At 38.4% G+C, this 15,167-nt stretch overlaps 1 protein-coding gene across 1 annotated transcript; it reads right to left on the reverse strand.

Moving 5' to 3' along the window:
* Window positions 1–262: 262 nt before the first annotated feature.
* NDUFV2 (NADH:ubiquinone oxidoreductase core subunit V2) lies at window positions 263–13,907 on the reverse strand. Its single transcript, XM_082283681.1, is given in 9 exon segments — window positions 263–1,697; window positions 2,606–2,682; window positions 3,423–3,532; window positions 4,722–4,890; window positions 6,485–6,601; window positions 6,686–6,748; window positions 12,630–12,692; window positions 13,732–13,785; window positions 13,788–13,907. Coding segments are annotated over 9 exon segments (852 nt in total). The 5' UTR covers window positions 13,893–13,907; the 3' UTR covers window positions 263–1,603.
* Window positions 13,908–15,167: the final 1,260 nt, after the last annotated feature.

Below are 15,167 nucleotides of genomic sequence, written 5' to 3' on the forward strand. Positions count from 1 at the left end.
GGATACTGAGTCTGTCTTTGCATCGAGATGTGATATGCCATCTGCCTCATTTCATGTCTCTAGAGAAGTGCCACATAGTGCCAGATGCCTGGCCTGCTACAAGGCCTGTGGCTATTACAAACATGGAGTGACCTTTCAGAAAAGCATTCAGGAACTTTAAATGACAGATAAGATTTCAACCCATGTACTGTTTTCTCCTGTGCACTATGTTCTATACTACTTCTACACAAGAGTTTTTTTTTCATGCTCGTTTGGAAACTGCTTCACTCAGGAGTTGTATGTATTTATTGAATTTACTTTTCCATTTGTATACAATTCAATTATTTCATTTTATAAATATAGTAATATAGCAAGTTTTTCAAACAAATGATTTGCAGATATATTATGTTCCCAGAACTACCAACAGTAATACTGCTTTTTTAACGGTATGTGAAGGAACTTCACAGAGCCTATTGAAATAAAGGTGGCACATGAACAGACTACATGAGATAGCCATTATGCAGGTAATTTGTAAAAACAGAATTTAACTCAAAAGAGGGCGGATAGTTTGGTGAGGAACTATTAATCAGACTATCAAAACAAACTAAATATAATATAGAATAAAATTATAAATTATGCAATTAAGATCCATCTATCTCAGTTGTAATAAAAATGTAAGTTCCATGCAGATTTTAGAAGAGACAGACACAATATGGTCTCAGGTGACTGATGTGTCCACGTTTCCTAATTTACATGGAAATGTATGTCTGTATAACTAAAGCATTTGCTCAGTTTTATAAGCATAGGTATTAAGTGTCAATATGCAGTCAATTTTTAAAAAAAATATCTTCAGCTTTTTTACATTGAAAGAAATTCCTCATTTTCACACAGATTAGTTCTTGAAAGTAGCTGGTACACAGCAGTAAGGTCAAAGAAGGATCTGTGAATCAAAGATCCAGTGTCAGGTATTATTACCCTTAGGGACATGTTGAACTGTTCTGGTGTATTCTGTCTTCCCCCAACTCCATACCTGGTCTGTACTAAATAAACTTGCACAGGAAGTTGGTTTTTGTTGCTATTCATTCTTTTAGTAGAATACTACTGCTGTTTGGGGGTTTACATTTTTCCTGACCACTGAGTAATACTATGAAGAATTAAGCTTAAGAAGAACCAGTTCTTACTGAACCTATGAGATTTTTTACTCAACATGGCTGAGATAACCTTTGTTTGTTTGCTTATAAACTGCCAATAAAAGTAACATGATGAAGTTTGTCAGATAATCTTTCAGTTTGGTTCCTTGTACATTTGCCAGATGTGTAATTTATTGAGTTTTGTTGCTTCCTCAAAGAGCTTCAGAAGAAGCTGAAAGAATTTTCAATGACAGATCGAAGACGCAACTTTTACGGATTCTTTCAGGGAGTCACCTTACACAGTCTACAGAACCACTTTTCTTAAAATCTGGAATTATGATTAAACTGTGCTGTAGTTAAAACCACAGTAAGTTGGATAGTCTAATTGTTGTTACTTTTTTTTTTTAAACCAAAACATTAGAATGTACGTAATTTTACTGAGATTGAAGATACTTTATTCTTTTCAGACAGTTCATCTTATATTACAAAAATCCTTAGAGGTCATCTCGAACTCCAAAACCTGGTCCTTTGGGTGGTTCAGTCAGAGAAGTAAGGCCACCAGCTGGCTCACAAGAAAAACGTCCACTCCTGAAAAATGAAAGCAGTTTTATCCATTGCTGGTATTGATAAAACCTCAGATTCTGCTTAATCATTGGATAGAAGACAGTACCAATCTGACTTAAGGCTGAAGCCACTGGTTTTTGTTCTTCCCATTCAACCTTCAAAAAAAGTGTGATGGAGCTGTTAAAGTGAAAGGATTCCAAATTCAAGTAGTGACAAATAATTTCATAACTGAAAAGCAAGCTAGGAGTACTTGTTTTCTTTTATATTCATTTATAGGTTGGCCAGGCAGCATCAAATTTTATCAATCATAGTTTTTTACAGATGCTTCCCTGTGGTTTTTTTTGAAAGTATAACCATTTTAAGATTATTGTTCTTGTATTCAAAACATCTTTATAGAAACAGGAATAGGTAACACCCAAGTCAAATTAATTTCCCCATTGACACAAGCTTAGGTGGGCTAACAAAGAACAGTGGGAAATAACAGGTAAGAAAAGTTCAGCAATAACAACCCTCTCACAAACTTACGATCTTTGGTTTTTGTCAGAAATCAAAAAACACAACCAACAAACCAACCAACCAACAGGAATTTGTTGGTTTAAATGATCTAGACAAAAATTCCAACAGGTGATGTCATTCACCTATTAAGTACTAAGACAAATCAGAATTCATGTTTTCACATTTCATGCTCCTCTGGTCAGTCATTAAGAACATGCAAATTCTCAGTTCTTTCCAGTTTGTTTTGGCTTTGAATGCATGCACTTCTGTTCAGTAAATTAATTAATGCTTTTTAGCGGTAGGCTGTGAACTCAAATCACTGGAAAAGTAATTTAGTTTCTCAAAAGCAGCATCGTTTGTGTAGGTGACCAATATAATATATACAGTTTATAAATACAGGGTATTACATACTATAATTTATTATAAATATAGCATACCTTGGGCCTGGTTTGGGAACTTTTCCAGCCTTAAGCTCATCAATTATGTCTTCAATGTCTTTGGGTGTCAAATCTTCCTGTAAAAAAAAAATTAAATCATTGACAAAACTGGAAGAGTTATCAGTTATGCTAACTGCAGCACTTCAAATTTACCAAATCAGTGACTCTTCAGTGTGACCCTATCACTGGTAACTTTGATCCTATCCATTAACACACATACTGGCTTAAAGAATGAGGAAAATTGAAAAGTCTACTATCATTTTAATGTTGAGATTTTTGTTTCATGTGTAGTTGCAGAAATTATGTTAAAACAAACAATGTTGATGCAGGCCATGAACAAGGATGTGTTTTCAGCTTCCTGGTATTAGGGAGCTGGATCTCTGCCCACCCACTACACACATGCCATGACACATACTGCAGAATGGTGTTGGCTGCAACAAAAAAATTTTGGGTACAGTTCAAGGCAGCACTTCTTAAATTAGTCCATACTTTCCAACAGACTGCTTTAAAGTGCTTTCAAAAGCTTATCAAATACCTATTAAAAATTCCAGATTTATGGGCAGACCACAATCACAAAAATGCATCACTCTTCTTGTATAATCAAGACAGTAACTGAAGTGAAAAATACACTGATACACCTGATACAAATGAAGTGTTCTAGGAAGAGGCCAAGAAACTAAGAGATGGTGTAAATAGTAAGTTGTCCCTGCCGATAGGAATTAGAAAACTGACCACAACTTCAGAATTTGGAACACATGGAAAACACAGGTAAGCCAGCAAAGAAGCTTAGTATTTTAAAAGGGAATATAGTACTTACATAGTAATTGTCATTTATTTGTACCATTGGTGCATTTACACAAGCACCTAAACATTCCACTTCTATCAGTGTGAAGAGCTTATCAGGTGTTGTTTCCCCAACTTTAATACCTAAACCAATAAATTAATTAGGCTCAGTAATGGTTATGAACAAGAGTAATAAAGCATGACTCTAAGTACCCCAAGGACACTGTATTTTGGCCTTAAAAGCATTTGCAAAGTTAAACCCCCTTAAATGAGTCCAAAATGTTTCCATTAAACAGAAGGTTCTAATAAACCATTAAGTTCAATTTTTGGATACATTTTTGAGACTTTGTTTACAGGTATGATTCATTAAAAAATAACCACGAAATGACAATCCTAAGCAACACAACAGATCTACTCAAGAACATTTTTAGTAATCAAGACAATTAAATGGAAAAATAGGGAAACATAGCTTTCATGTGCTGATAGAAAATCCATTAATATACAGGGTTGAGTATTCTGAAATTAGCTAAGATCCAAGCATTGTTAGCTACAAATTCATAAACAACTTCCAAATTTATACACAAAGGATGATTTACTGAATTGTATACATACTTAGCATCCATGGCATGTAACTGCTCTACTGCTAGATACAGACCTTCCCCAGAGGCAGATTAGTCCAAGTAACATCTCAGAGTCTGACCTCTACAAAATACTCCATGGAAGGCAGAATGCTGAAAAGCAGTCTTCCTCCATTTATTAGCAGGAAGGGGTGGGAAATAATGAAAGTTGTAAGGCCTGTCTCGGTAAAAACTACAGAATCATCCTTACTGCTTTATTTCTCAAGCTGAGAGTTTCAGTTGAAATTAAGTTATCTTTGCAGTAACAAGACATTGAATGTAAATATGCCTTTTTCAGACAACAGAATATAAGAAATGACAGATAATAGGCAGCTGTTCTGCAGCGCTTACCACTGGTTCTTAGAAAAAGTTAACACAGCTTTTCATAGAAGGGGAAGAGTTGTTAGTTGCTGATCTTACCCTCTCTTCTCCCCATAACCACCCAAAAAGGAGGAAAAAAACCCCAACTCACACACAAAACCCTGAGTGTTACATCCCATGAACCATTCTCAATTGACTTTTCCATTGAGAATTCATAAATTATGTTAACATCATGTTATCCAGAGGGACCTTGACAGGCTAAAGAAGTGGGCCCATGTGAACCTTACGAAGTCGAACAAGGCTAGTTTCTTCCACCATATGAAGAATTTTACTTCAGTATCATTAAACAAAGGTAAAAAAAAATACAAAAAGTATATTACAAATTTGTGTCATACCAAGTTTCTTCTTAATGGCTTCTAATATGCTGTCAGAGTCTCGCAGCATGCACGGCGTGGTGGTACAGACCTGAATGTGGTATTTCCCAACAGGTTTGCGATTGTACATGGTGTAGAAGGTTGCTACTTCATAGACTCTCATGGGAGGCATTTCTAAAACTTCAGCAACCTGTGACAAGGGCAAAACATGCTATATTGAGTTCTCAGAGGGCAGCAGTAAAGGCATTTAGCAAACCATTTCAGTAAAGTCACCTGTCCTGTTTGCAGTGACAGATAAATAAGAGGGTGGGGGTGGGTATCAAAGCACAAACATATTCCAAGTGCCAAGACCGGACACCTGAGTTACTCTGACTGGCGTCACCCTGCTCGAGCACAAACTCCACTAATGGATCAGCATGGCGAGGAGCGAGTCAGCTCCCCTGCAGCATCTACTGGCAGACACAAGGGGATGCGAGGACTCAGCTGGGTTTGGGCTTTCCTCCTCAGCTCCAGCTCACACTGCACTTGGGCTGCGTGAATGAACAAACCCGTATGAGCCTGCTCACACTAATCCATGTAAGCCTTTTGGTAAGGAATACTTGTAAGGTGGTACTATGCTCATCTAATTCATATAGAGCAGGTCTCCCTCAGGTTCTGTGACGCACCAGGGCTACATCTGCGGATTCCTGTCACGGCTAACAAGTAGGGAGTGAAGCATGATCTGCAAGGAGCCAGCTCTGATGCAAGTATCCCTGACCTCATTAACCTGGAACCTTGGCAAACTGCTCAAGTTGAGAACTGGCTCTGGTTTCAATAGTGTAACTGTTTTATGTTCCAGTTTCTATAGCAGGCAAATAACAAATCGTGGAAAATATTTGTTCACTTAAAAGCCTTAAGATCATTTTAAACATAATATTAACATGAAACTTTAATAAACAAAAATACACTGAAAGCATTAAAGGAGCTTTGTGGCTTTATGTTATGCTGTACAAACTGCAGCACACCTAAGTTGCCTTCTTTAAATGCTCATTTAACTCCTTCAGTAATTTCTCTAACGCTCCCAATCCTCACCTTTAGCTGAATTTAAAACTTCAGACTTTAAAACTGATGATATGCCAGATTGTCACACAAAGTACAACAGATTTATTCATATGAATACAAACCAGATTTTTTTATTTCTTGGTATTTGGTTACTGTCCTGCAGCCTCTCACTTTGAAGCAGTGTGGTTGTTTGCCTGCTTATTTTGTAACAATTTTAATAATTAAACTGACAAGTCTTCAGGCGTTGGCTGTGAGGTGTTACCCAACACTCCTGACATCACTACACTAACACTGCTCTGCAGAGTCCTTACAGGCCTAGAGATTAAGTATAATCCAGGCATTATGTGATGTGACATTAATCTAGAAGGAGGAAAACTCCACTGACATTACCTTCTTTTTTTTTATTTTCCCAAATTCAGCAGTAAACAAAATCAAGTTTCTGTTCCTAATTCTAGAATCATTCTGGGAGAAGAGCCTATCTGAACAGGTTTTATTTAATTTTTGTGTTGTTCTGTCTGTAGTTTCAAGCAATGGGCTAGTATTATGTAAACAGAGCCCCGAGTTTTCTGCATTAGTTTTCCCTTTAATTTTTAAAAATGTAGTCTCATAGGGAATTCTCACAATACAGTGCCACATGTAAATTCCCACGTTAGTAAGCTTTGATTAATTAATGCTAATACTCTAGTAAGATATTGAAAGAAAACAGTAAAATTATGCTTGAAGGATAATTAAGTTCTAAATACCTTGTTCATAGCTGATATGGGCAGCCATCCATGCTGTCTTTGGGCCAAATCCAGTACTGCCATGACAGCTGCAGACTTGTGTCCCTCTGGATAGTTGTTTATGATCGCTTCTATTCGCTTTTTAAAGGGAAAGAAGGAAAACAAATCAGTATTCATCTAAAGACAAAGTCTGTGTATTGAAATTTTTTTTTGTCTGCATACCTTTAGGTTTTCAGGTGTGAACTCAAATGGAGTATCTGGATTGTTTTCAGGACTATCTCTGTGCTTCAGGAAAAGAAGAAGAAAAATGTGTAAAAATTGGTTGTTGGGAAATTATTCAGGACACATTTACTGTTGTAAAATACCTCTCAATAGACAGTTACAACTGAGCTGCTGGAATAAAAGCGATATATTCCAGATAAAAATTTCATAGTACTAAAGTGATTAAATATATTTGGGAAAGCTATCAAAAATATTGATAATTATTTCATTACTCTTAAAAATCATTACCTATTCCTGTTACTTTCTATTAAAAAATGCTTTATGGAGAAATACATGAAATTATATACTGGGAAAATGTATGGTGTTATCTAAATACATATTTTTAACACTGTTAATACAGTTTGACAGTTATGTTCAAATGTACAATAGGTAGAGTAAAAACACTCTGGTTAATACCTTAATAAACAAGAGACTGAAACAACAGTCCATTTTTCCTTTTACCATGAAACATTGATTTTAAAAAAACTTCAGAATTCATCAAGAAGTTTGCTATAGAATTAAAACATTTGGACATTCAAACACATTCTTGATCTATTTTAACATATTATTTTGATTTGTAATGGATTTCAACATTTTCATTTTATATACAAATCTAAATCAAAATGGAAGAAGCAGAATTTTGAATTAGTATTTCCAAAATAAAGTATTCTAACAACTTATTTTTAAGGTGGTCTTCTAGGGAAACATCAAATTTAAATTAGTTCTTCTATCTTCAGAAAATACAAATTTGGAGGTCTTGAAAAAAGTAACATTTTCCTATAATAAAATCTTAGTTCTGATGAAAATACTTTTCCACCAGAAAATGTTTCTGCACAAAATTTTTAGCTGTCTCTAAGCAGCTCATTTTGGTTTCCTTTAAATACCTGTAATTAAGTTTAATTCCCAACTTTATATAGTTTTCAAATTGAGAAAATTTCAAATTAAATGGAAAGTTTGTGAGAAAGTACAAGCTATATTTGAGGCTTGATGTTAAAAGTAATCCATAACTAGCTAACAATAAAAGCTTTAAAAGTGTATTTAGAACAAAGCAGCCCCCTCCACTGAGTTTGACTTTGATCATTTCCTGCAGTAACTGAGGGTGATTTTGCAGTTACCACACTACACTCTTCTTACTAAGTAGCAAAGGATTTCATGAAAAACCTTAACATTGCAAGACACTTGCATACTGAATTGTGTTATCATCAGTGAAGAACTTAGAACACGTGTGGTCCATAGCTATTCTTGGATTTAGACATTTTAATATGGAAATATTGCAAGGGCAAATACTTCAATTACATCTGTTGGTCTGTCCAGGGATTACCTTTGCTTATCCCATCTATATCCCAAAGCAGATAATATGACTGCCACCATCAATTTGAAAGCATTATGCCCTCACCACAGTTTCAAGGCCAATATAAAACTACAGGTGATAAATGCTTCTCCACCAAGGACGACTCTCCTATAAGAACAGGAATTACAGAAAGACGACTGATTCCCTTTGAACGTGCTAATATTTTATTAAGTGTTAATATCTTGCTAATTGTGTGATTTACAAAATAACATAAAAGAGCTTTTAGGAACACAATTCCCATTATTTTAGACTGACCCTTCCAGATAAAGGATTTGATGACTCATATGTAGTCTTGGTGAGTGTTTTCTACCAATTTTAATGAAAGCTCTCAAAAAGAGGCTGATGGAGGAAAAACTGATTGGAAATACTGTACAACTTTTATTATTTTTTTCCCTACAGACCTTTACATGTCTTAGCTCCACAGATCAATTCCACAATTCATGATAAGTATTTCCGTAACTTAGCTTTTCCTTCTCAAGTCTGCATGCCTATTTTGCTATTATTTTGTCTTCTGTAGGTACTTGACAGTTAACAATTGTCCTTCATCTCAGTTTCTTTTGCAAATAAATGTATTTGATTTATCAATATCTCCCTCTTTTTCTAGAGCAGCAGTTCTTTTCAATGTATCATCTCCCAACTGATATCCTTAAATGCCCTACATGTGAAGAGGGATAATAAAGACTTCATATTGGAAGATATAGATGCAGCTGTAGCAAGGTTTCACAATATGTTGTAAAGGCTACAGCAGAGGTGAGCAATAAATAAGATTGTGCCACCTTTTATGTTTTCCATTTTCCTGAAATGGCTTCATCTAATTCTGTGCCATGGAGAGTTTGATAGTTTTCATCAAGAGCTTGCACAGTTCTAGGACTCCTGAGCAGTTAGGAATTTATCATTTGTTCCCTAGTCTTACATTTGTCTGACAATGTGCCACTTATCTGAGACTTGCGTGCACTGACATGCTCCTAAATGACACAGCTGCATTTCCATGGTTTCTCAGGATACAGATTCTGGAGAGCAAGATCAGAAATAAGGACACAGTATTGGAAAGAGTACTATGTTAGATCACAGAGCGGTTGAAGCTGGAAGGGACCTCTGGAAGTCATCTGGGTCAAACACCCCTGTTCCAGCAGGGACTCCCAGAGCTGCTTGCCCAGGACTGTGTCCAGATGGCTTCTTCTGAATATATCCAATAATGGAGACTCTTTGGGCAACCTGTGCCAGTGCTCTGTTACCCTCACAGTGAAAAAGTGTTTCCTGATGTTCTCTGAGGCCATTGCCTCTGGTCCTGTCACTGGGCACCATTGAAATGAGCCTGGCTCTGTTCTCTTTGCACCCTCCCCTCAGGTATTTGTAGACATTGATAAGATCCAAGCCTTCTCTTCTCTAACAGTCCCATTCTTTTCTCATATGCTCATGAAAGAAACTAATACATTAAGACTTCCTCCATACACAAACTAAGACAATTAAGTCTTTACCAACTACAGTAATTTGTTGAAAAGGAAGGTCGAACACTATCCATGCATTTTTCCAAGTCTCTTCTCATGCTCCTCCATTTCCCAAAGTCTTACCTGAAGTTTTCATTCTGTTCATACATTGACTGTATCACATTTCTACTGCAGAAGAGAGCCTATTTAAGTGGGAACACCTCCACTGCAAAGGCTACCCAAGCCTTTGTGCACTCCCATGGAAGGCACTCCCAGATGCCAGTGCACTCTCATGGAAGGCACTAAGGCTACTGAATGGTCACCTCACATTCTTTTTGCTATACCAGCCTGGGCCATTTTATTATTTCTTTTTTCCCAGTGATATAATCATCTATCTTTCTTGACACAGAAAATTATTAAAGGGCACTCAAGAATTAAAACAGAATAATTAGATTAATTTAGTTTCCATGTATACTGCAAAGAAGTTGACCTGAAACTTGACCTATGCCCTATGGTAAACACCAGTCCAAAGCACCATAAACCAAAATGAGAGAATTGGGTGGTCTGCAGGGGAGATATTTAGGGCAAGAACCTGCTCAGAATCCGTATCAAATCAGCACTGAAAAAAAAGTATTACTCCTCCTCTAAAGGGAAAGTACCCTACATTCACTACTCCAACAGAACTCAAGACATAAACCCCTCTTACTTTAAGAATGGTGGAAATGGGCTCAAACCCAAGTACTTCACTGACCAACTTCACTAAAACAGTAACTAAAACATGAATACAGCAATTCTTTAACCTTTTGTGCTGAACCCCCTGTGCAGCCCTATGACAAAGCCCCCATCAGGGCTGTTGATGTGTTAAGGAAACTCGGTCCATGTATTGAAAACAACAAACTAAAAGAGCTACGTTTTAGCTGTTAAGAAGGCTAAAACCAGGTGAAAGTCAAGTATAGAGAAACCATGTTTCAATGAAGAAAGGTAATCATAATAAATGTCTCTGGAATCAGGCCTTCTCTAGTCATGAGAAATTACAGATTTGGAGCATTGTTCTTACATTCCTACAGGCAAGCAATCGATCTGATTTTGTAGTTGGCATCCTCTCACTGGAAGTGTGATGTAGGTGCCTGTGATGGCACCTGGTTGAATTTAATGGCTGGGAGAAAGGCTCTTTCTGGGTATTTCAGAATACAAAGGCATTTCAGTACGTCTGTGTGTTTCTGCTAACATGTAACATGTTTGCAAAGGGAAGCATAGGCATGCAAATAGAAATGCCTTTTAATACTGGATTTTATGACAACTAGGTCCCTTGCTAGCCTGTCCCCTGCTGTTTCAGCACAAATACACTGCATGCATTTCCCTTGCTCACATACAGATTTTATACATGAGAAGTGCAAGAAGCAGCAGCAGTAAGCTTTGTAAAACAAACCCAAGACTTTTGTGTGTAAACTGACATAAAAAGAGGACCATCACAACAGGTTAGAGTTACTGTGTGGTAAGTCCATTATTCCTCCACAAGCAGTTTTTTAAACAAACAGAGGACACTTCCTCTGCTTGTAATATTAAAAAAAAAAGACTTTAAAAATTTTTTATTCCTCTAGAGAAATCCAGGGGGAGTCCCATTTGCTGACTGTATATGAACATCTGGTGTTGATTAAAATAATGCCTTCATCTCAAACCAGCAGCACAGGTTTCCCATGAAATTTGCCACTTTAAGTAACATCTGAAATTTAGTTAGGGCAAACAATTACACACACATACAGTGACATCCAACTGTCTTCTTCCCATTACCTTTACTTCAGGGAAGAACAAATATTACCCTGTTAAAAAACAACTGAGAAAAAAAAAAACCAAGAAAAAACCAACCCCCCACAGAACCAAGTTCCTGTGCTCCTCTAGCAAAAATTCTGCTGCGGGATAATAGTCATCAATAATGCTACTAAATAAACATCTGCAAAACACTCAACTTTTCTACTTCCCTTTCTCTGTTATCAGGCTCCTCCCTGCAGCAAATAATTGACAAAATTACATAAATCTTGAAAAATGCCTGGAGAACCTACAAAGCTATCTAGCTTTATTTTTCAGACATCAACAATCATTAGGGTGCCAAAGACACCTTTTGCCTGTCTTCACCAACCTCCAACTACACTTGAAGTTTCCTAAATTGCCAGACTACACCATTTCCTCTATTCCTTGAACACCAGCTCTCACCCTGTAAATCACCAATTCCTGCTCAGATTTCTGGAAAAGTATTCAAAACATATACTGTGATCTGATTAACTTCATTTTATGATTAAAGCTGTAGAGACAGCTGCAGAAAGGCAAGGACAACAACAACGTGTCCAAAAATCCTGAGCACCTGTTTTCAACAGTGGTCAACTCTCTCGTCAAGGGCTGATTTTTACCAAGGGTTGGGAAAATGCCAAATTATTCAGCTGTTAAACTGCAGACCAGCTAAAGTTCTGTATGCAGCAGAATGGGACAAAATACACACTCTCTTGAGTTGCTTCAGGTTGTCTTCAGAGGCAGACAGACAACACAGCTGCTTCACACATTTAAATTCAAGGGCTTTTTACTTTCTGCAATCACTGCTACTGTTTATACCTTTCATGACAGTGCCTAATGGCCTCAATTATAAGTCACTGTACGACATGCTGTATCACACAGAACATGAACAAGAACTGTACTTTCCAACTCCTGTAAACACAGCTAGAACCTGAGCCCAAGGGTAATTCTGCAGCAAATTTCAGAAATCAAGAAACTGCACCTGCAAAAAGTTTAAGGAGATTCAATTACAAACTTAACTAAAATAAATAAAGGAAACAAGAACTGGTTTATAATGAAATAAAGTTTAAGCAAAGTCTCATCTAAAATCACATAAAAATTACTGAGAATTTTGACTATAGAAGGCAACAAACACAAGGGCCAAAAACTAAAATAAAACCTTTTGATGCTCCATTACAATTCTAGTAAAAGGTTCTACTGAACAAATCCCTCTTCTTTGTAAATGCCAGTGGGTTTGTATAGCAAAGTTCTGCCCATCAGAAGCTTTTAGGCAGATTTAACTCTCTGAAAAAGAGTCAAACTCTTCTGACCTATCCTCCTTACAGTAAAGCAGATTACTTACCACAAATAAGGCTCCAGTGGCATTCCGCTCTGCCGTTCCATGCAAGTATCGGATCTGCCTTACCTGCAGGCGAAATATAGTGCTAATAATTCACATACACATGCTTTCAGAACCAGTCTGATTTCCATTCTAACTGTAAACCACTAATTCTACTGCCAGCACTAATAATTTAAAATAAGTCAAGAAGAGACTGTGAAGGGCTCTTTAGGAGAGCAAATCTCTTGACTCCCACCTTGACCAGTCCAAACAATGTAGAAACTAAAGGATTTAACTCTGCTACTGCTTAATTTAAGTGCCTTGAACACAAATTCTCATCCAACATTTGATGAAGAATTTCCCAATTTGTGACTTTATATCCTATATGCTTTAAAGTTTGCAGAAACCACCATTACTACTGAAGTTCTTCTCCAGTAAGCACTTACATGCTTCTTCAGCTTTTATCAAACCAAACACTGAGAACTGGCATAAGAGGACAAATGTAAACCCAAACTTGAAGTGTCAACAGAACACAAACCCATACACAAGTTCTGTTCAATGATTCTCTGTACTCTCTCATATGCCAGAACAGATCAAGATTTCGAGATTCTGGCCGGTATTACTAAGACTTGATCATTTTACCGTAAGTATTAATTCTATTAAAATTAATTTTATATTAAATTACTTTTATTTTTATAGGTAATCCTTGAGCAATTTCGAGATTTCTTAAAGTAGAACCACAGAATGGTTTGGGTTGGAAGGGACCTTAAAGATCATCTCGTTCCAACCCCCTGCCATGGGCGGGGACACCTTGCACTAGACCAGGCTGCTCAGAGACCCATGCAACCTGGCCCTGAACGCTCCCAGGGATGGGACAGGTCATATGACAGGGAAAGGCTGCAGCCATCCTGTGACACTACAGGTGCGACTGCGTGATCTGCTGCTAGAAAGGCTGAGCTGGTCAGGCTGTCTTTGCAGAGGAGCCGGGACTGTGGGTCCGTGGTGCACAGGTTTGGATTCCTGGCACCTCCCTTCCCCCAGGCCCCCTTCCCCGCGCCCCGCCGCGGCCTCCCCGCTCTCCCGCGGCCTCTCCGGTTCCCGGCCGGCGGGGGCAGGGAGCCCTTACCGAGCGTGCGGCCGCGGCGCGCAGGGCAGCGCACAGGAGCATGGCGATGGCGGCGGGAGCGCCGATCCCCGCTCCTGCTGCTTTTCCTTCTCCCGATCCCTCTCCTTGAGGCCTGGGCTCGCCCTCCTCCGCGCAGCGCCAAGGAGACCCGCAGCGCGCATGCGCGGGGCGTGCCCGCTGTGGGAGCGGCGGCTCCGGTGCGGGGCTCCCGGCCGGGGCTGCCCCGGGCCACAGGGGAGCCCGGCCTCAGCGTCTGCGTCCTGGGGAATTTTAGCCTTTCGTGCCACGCACCAGCGCGGAAAAACCAGACTCCTTCGGAAACAGGTGCTTGTAACAGCGGAAAATTACGGGAAACCAGTGAGGTTTCTTTTCAGCCCTCTGTTTTCTACCTTCCTACCCAGTTGTTGTTTGGGGTTTTAATGTTTGAAGTGCTTGCACCTATGTCTTGTCCTCCTCCAGGAAAAACAATAAACATTGATTGTCATTTTGGCCTCCGATAAACATTCTCGTATGACACCGTAATCCAGTTAATACAGTACAAACGCTGGAATTGAAGATCATAGAATCACAGAATGGTTTGGCTTGGAAGGGAACTTTAACATCATCTGGTTCCAAGCCCTGCCATGGGCACCTCCCACTAGACCAGGCTGCTCAGAGCCCCATCCAGCCTGGCTGGAATGCTGCCGGGAATGGGGCATCCACAATTTATCTGGGCTAGATGTGAGTAAAGGGCTCTTCCTTAGACGCTGCTGGTTGTTAGGAAATGGTTCACAGGTCTATCCTTGTGTAGAGCCTTGATCATTCAGCTTTTGTGATAAGGAGTGCAAAGGTACTTTTTTCACTGTAAAATAAATCCACATTTTTCAAATAGCAGCTAAGAATGAAATCTTTTATTGCAATGAGTACTCAGATTGGCAAAGCATCACCTGATATTCCAACATCTCTTACCATATCCTTCTTCTTTCTGAGGAGGAATCTCCCCTGCACTCCCCACCCTTTCATCTACCCTGGCTCTCAGTGGGGCAGCCTTATTAATTTAATGAATTTCACAGTGAAAATCTATCCATATATATTTTACTTTTACAAGGACTCTGATGATTTGCTAGCTGACACTGTGAGTAACAAGTACTTTTAGTAAATGCATGGTGGGACAAAAATTCAGCTTTCCTTACAGTGTTTTCCTATATCCAAAACATTAACTTATTTTTTCATCTGCTTACCTATGTTGAGAGACCCTCTTTTATTTTGTATTAACATTCAAAAAGGCAGGATTAACTACACTACAGGAAACTGAATTTCATTAAAAAGACTTCATTATTATGTTATGAATTTGTACTGGTGAAATGATCCATCAGAGCACTCGTTGGGACAAAAGGCCAGGTTAGAGAGAACCACCATGGCCATGCCTATGTAGGTGCACCTGGAAAAGAAAGGTT

Source organism: Coloeus monedula (assembly GCF_965178545.1).
Source record: "Coloeus monedula genome assembly, chromosome: 1".
NCBI lineage: Eukaryota > Metazoa > Chordata > Aves > Passeriformes > Corvidae > Coloeus > Coloeus monedula.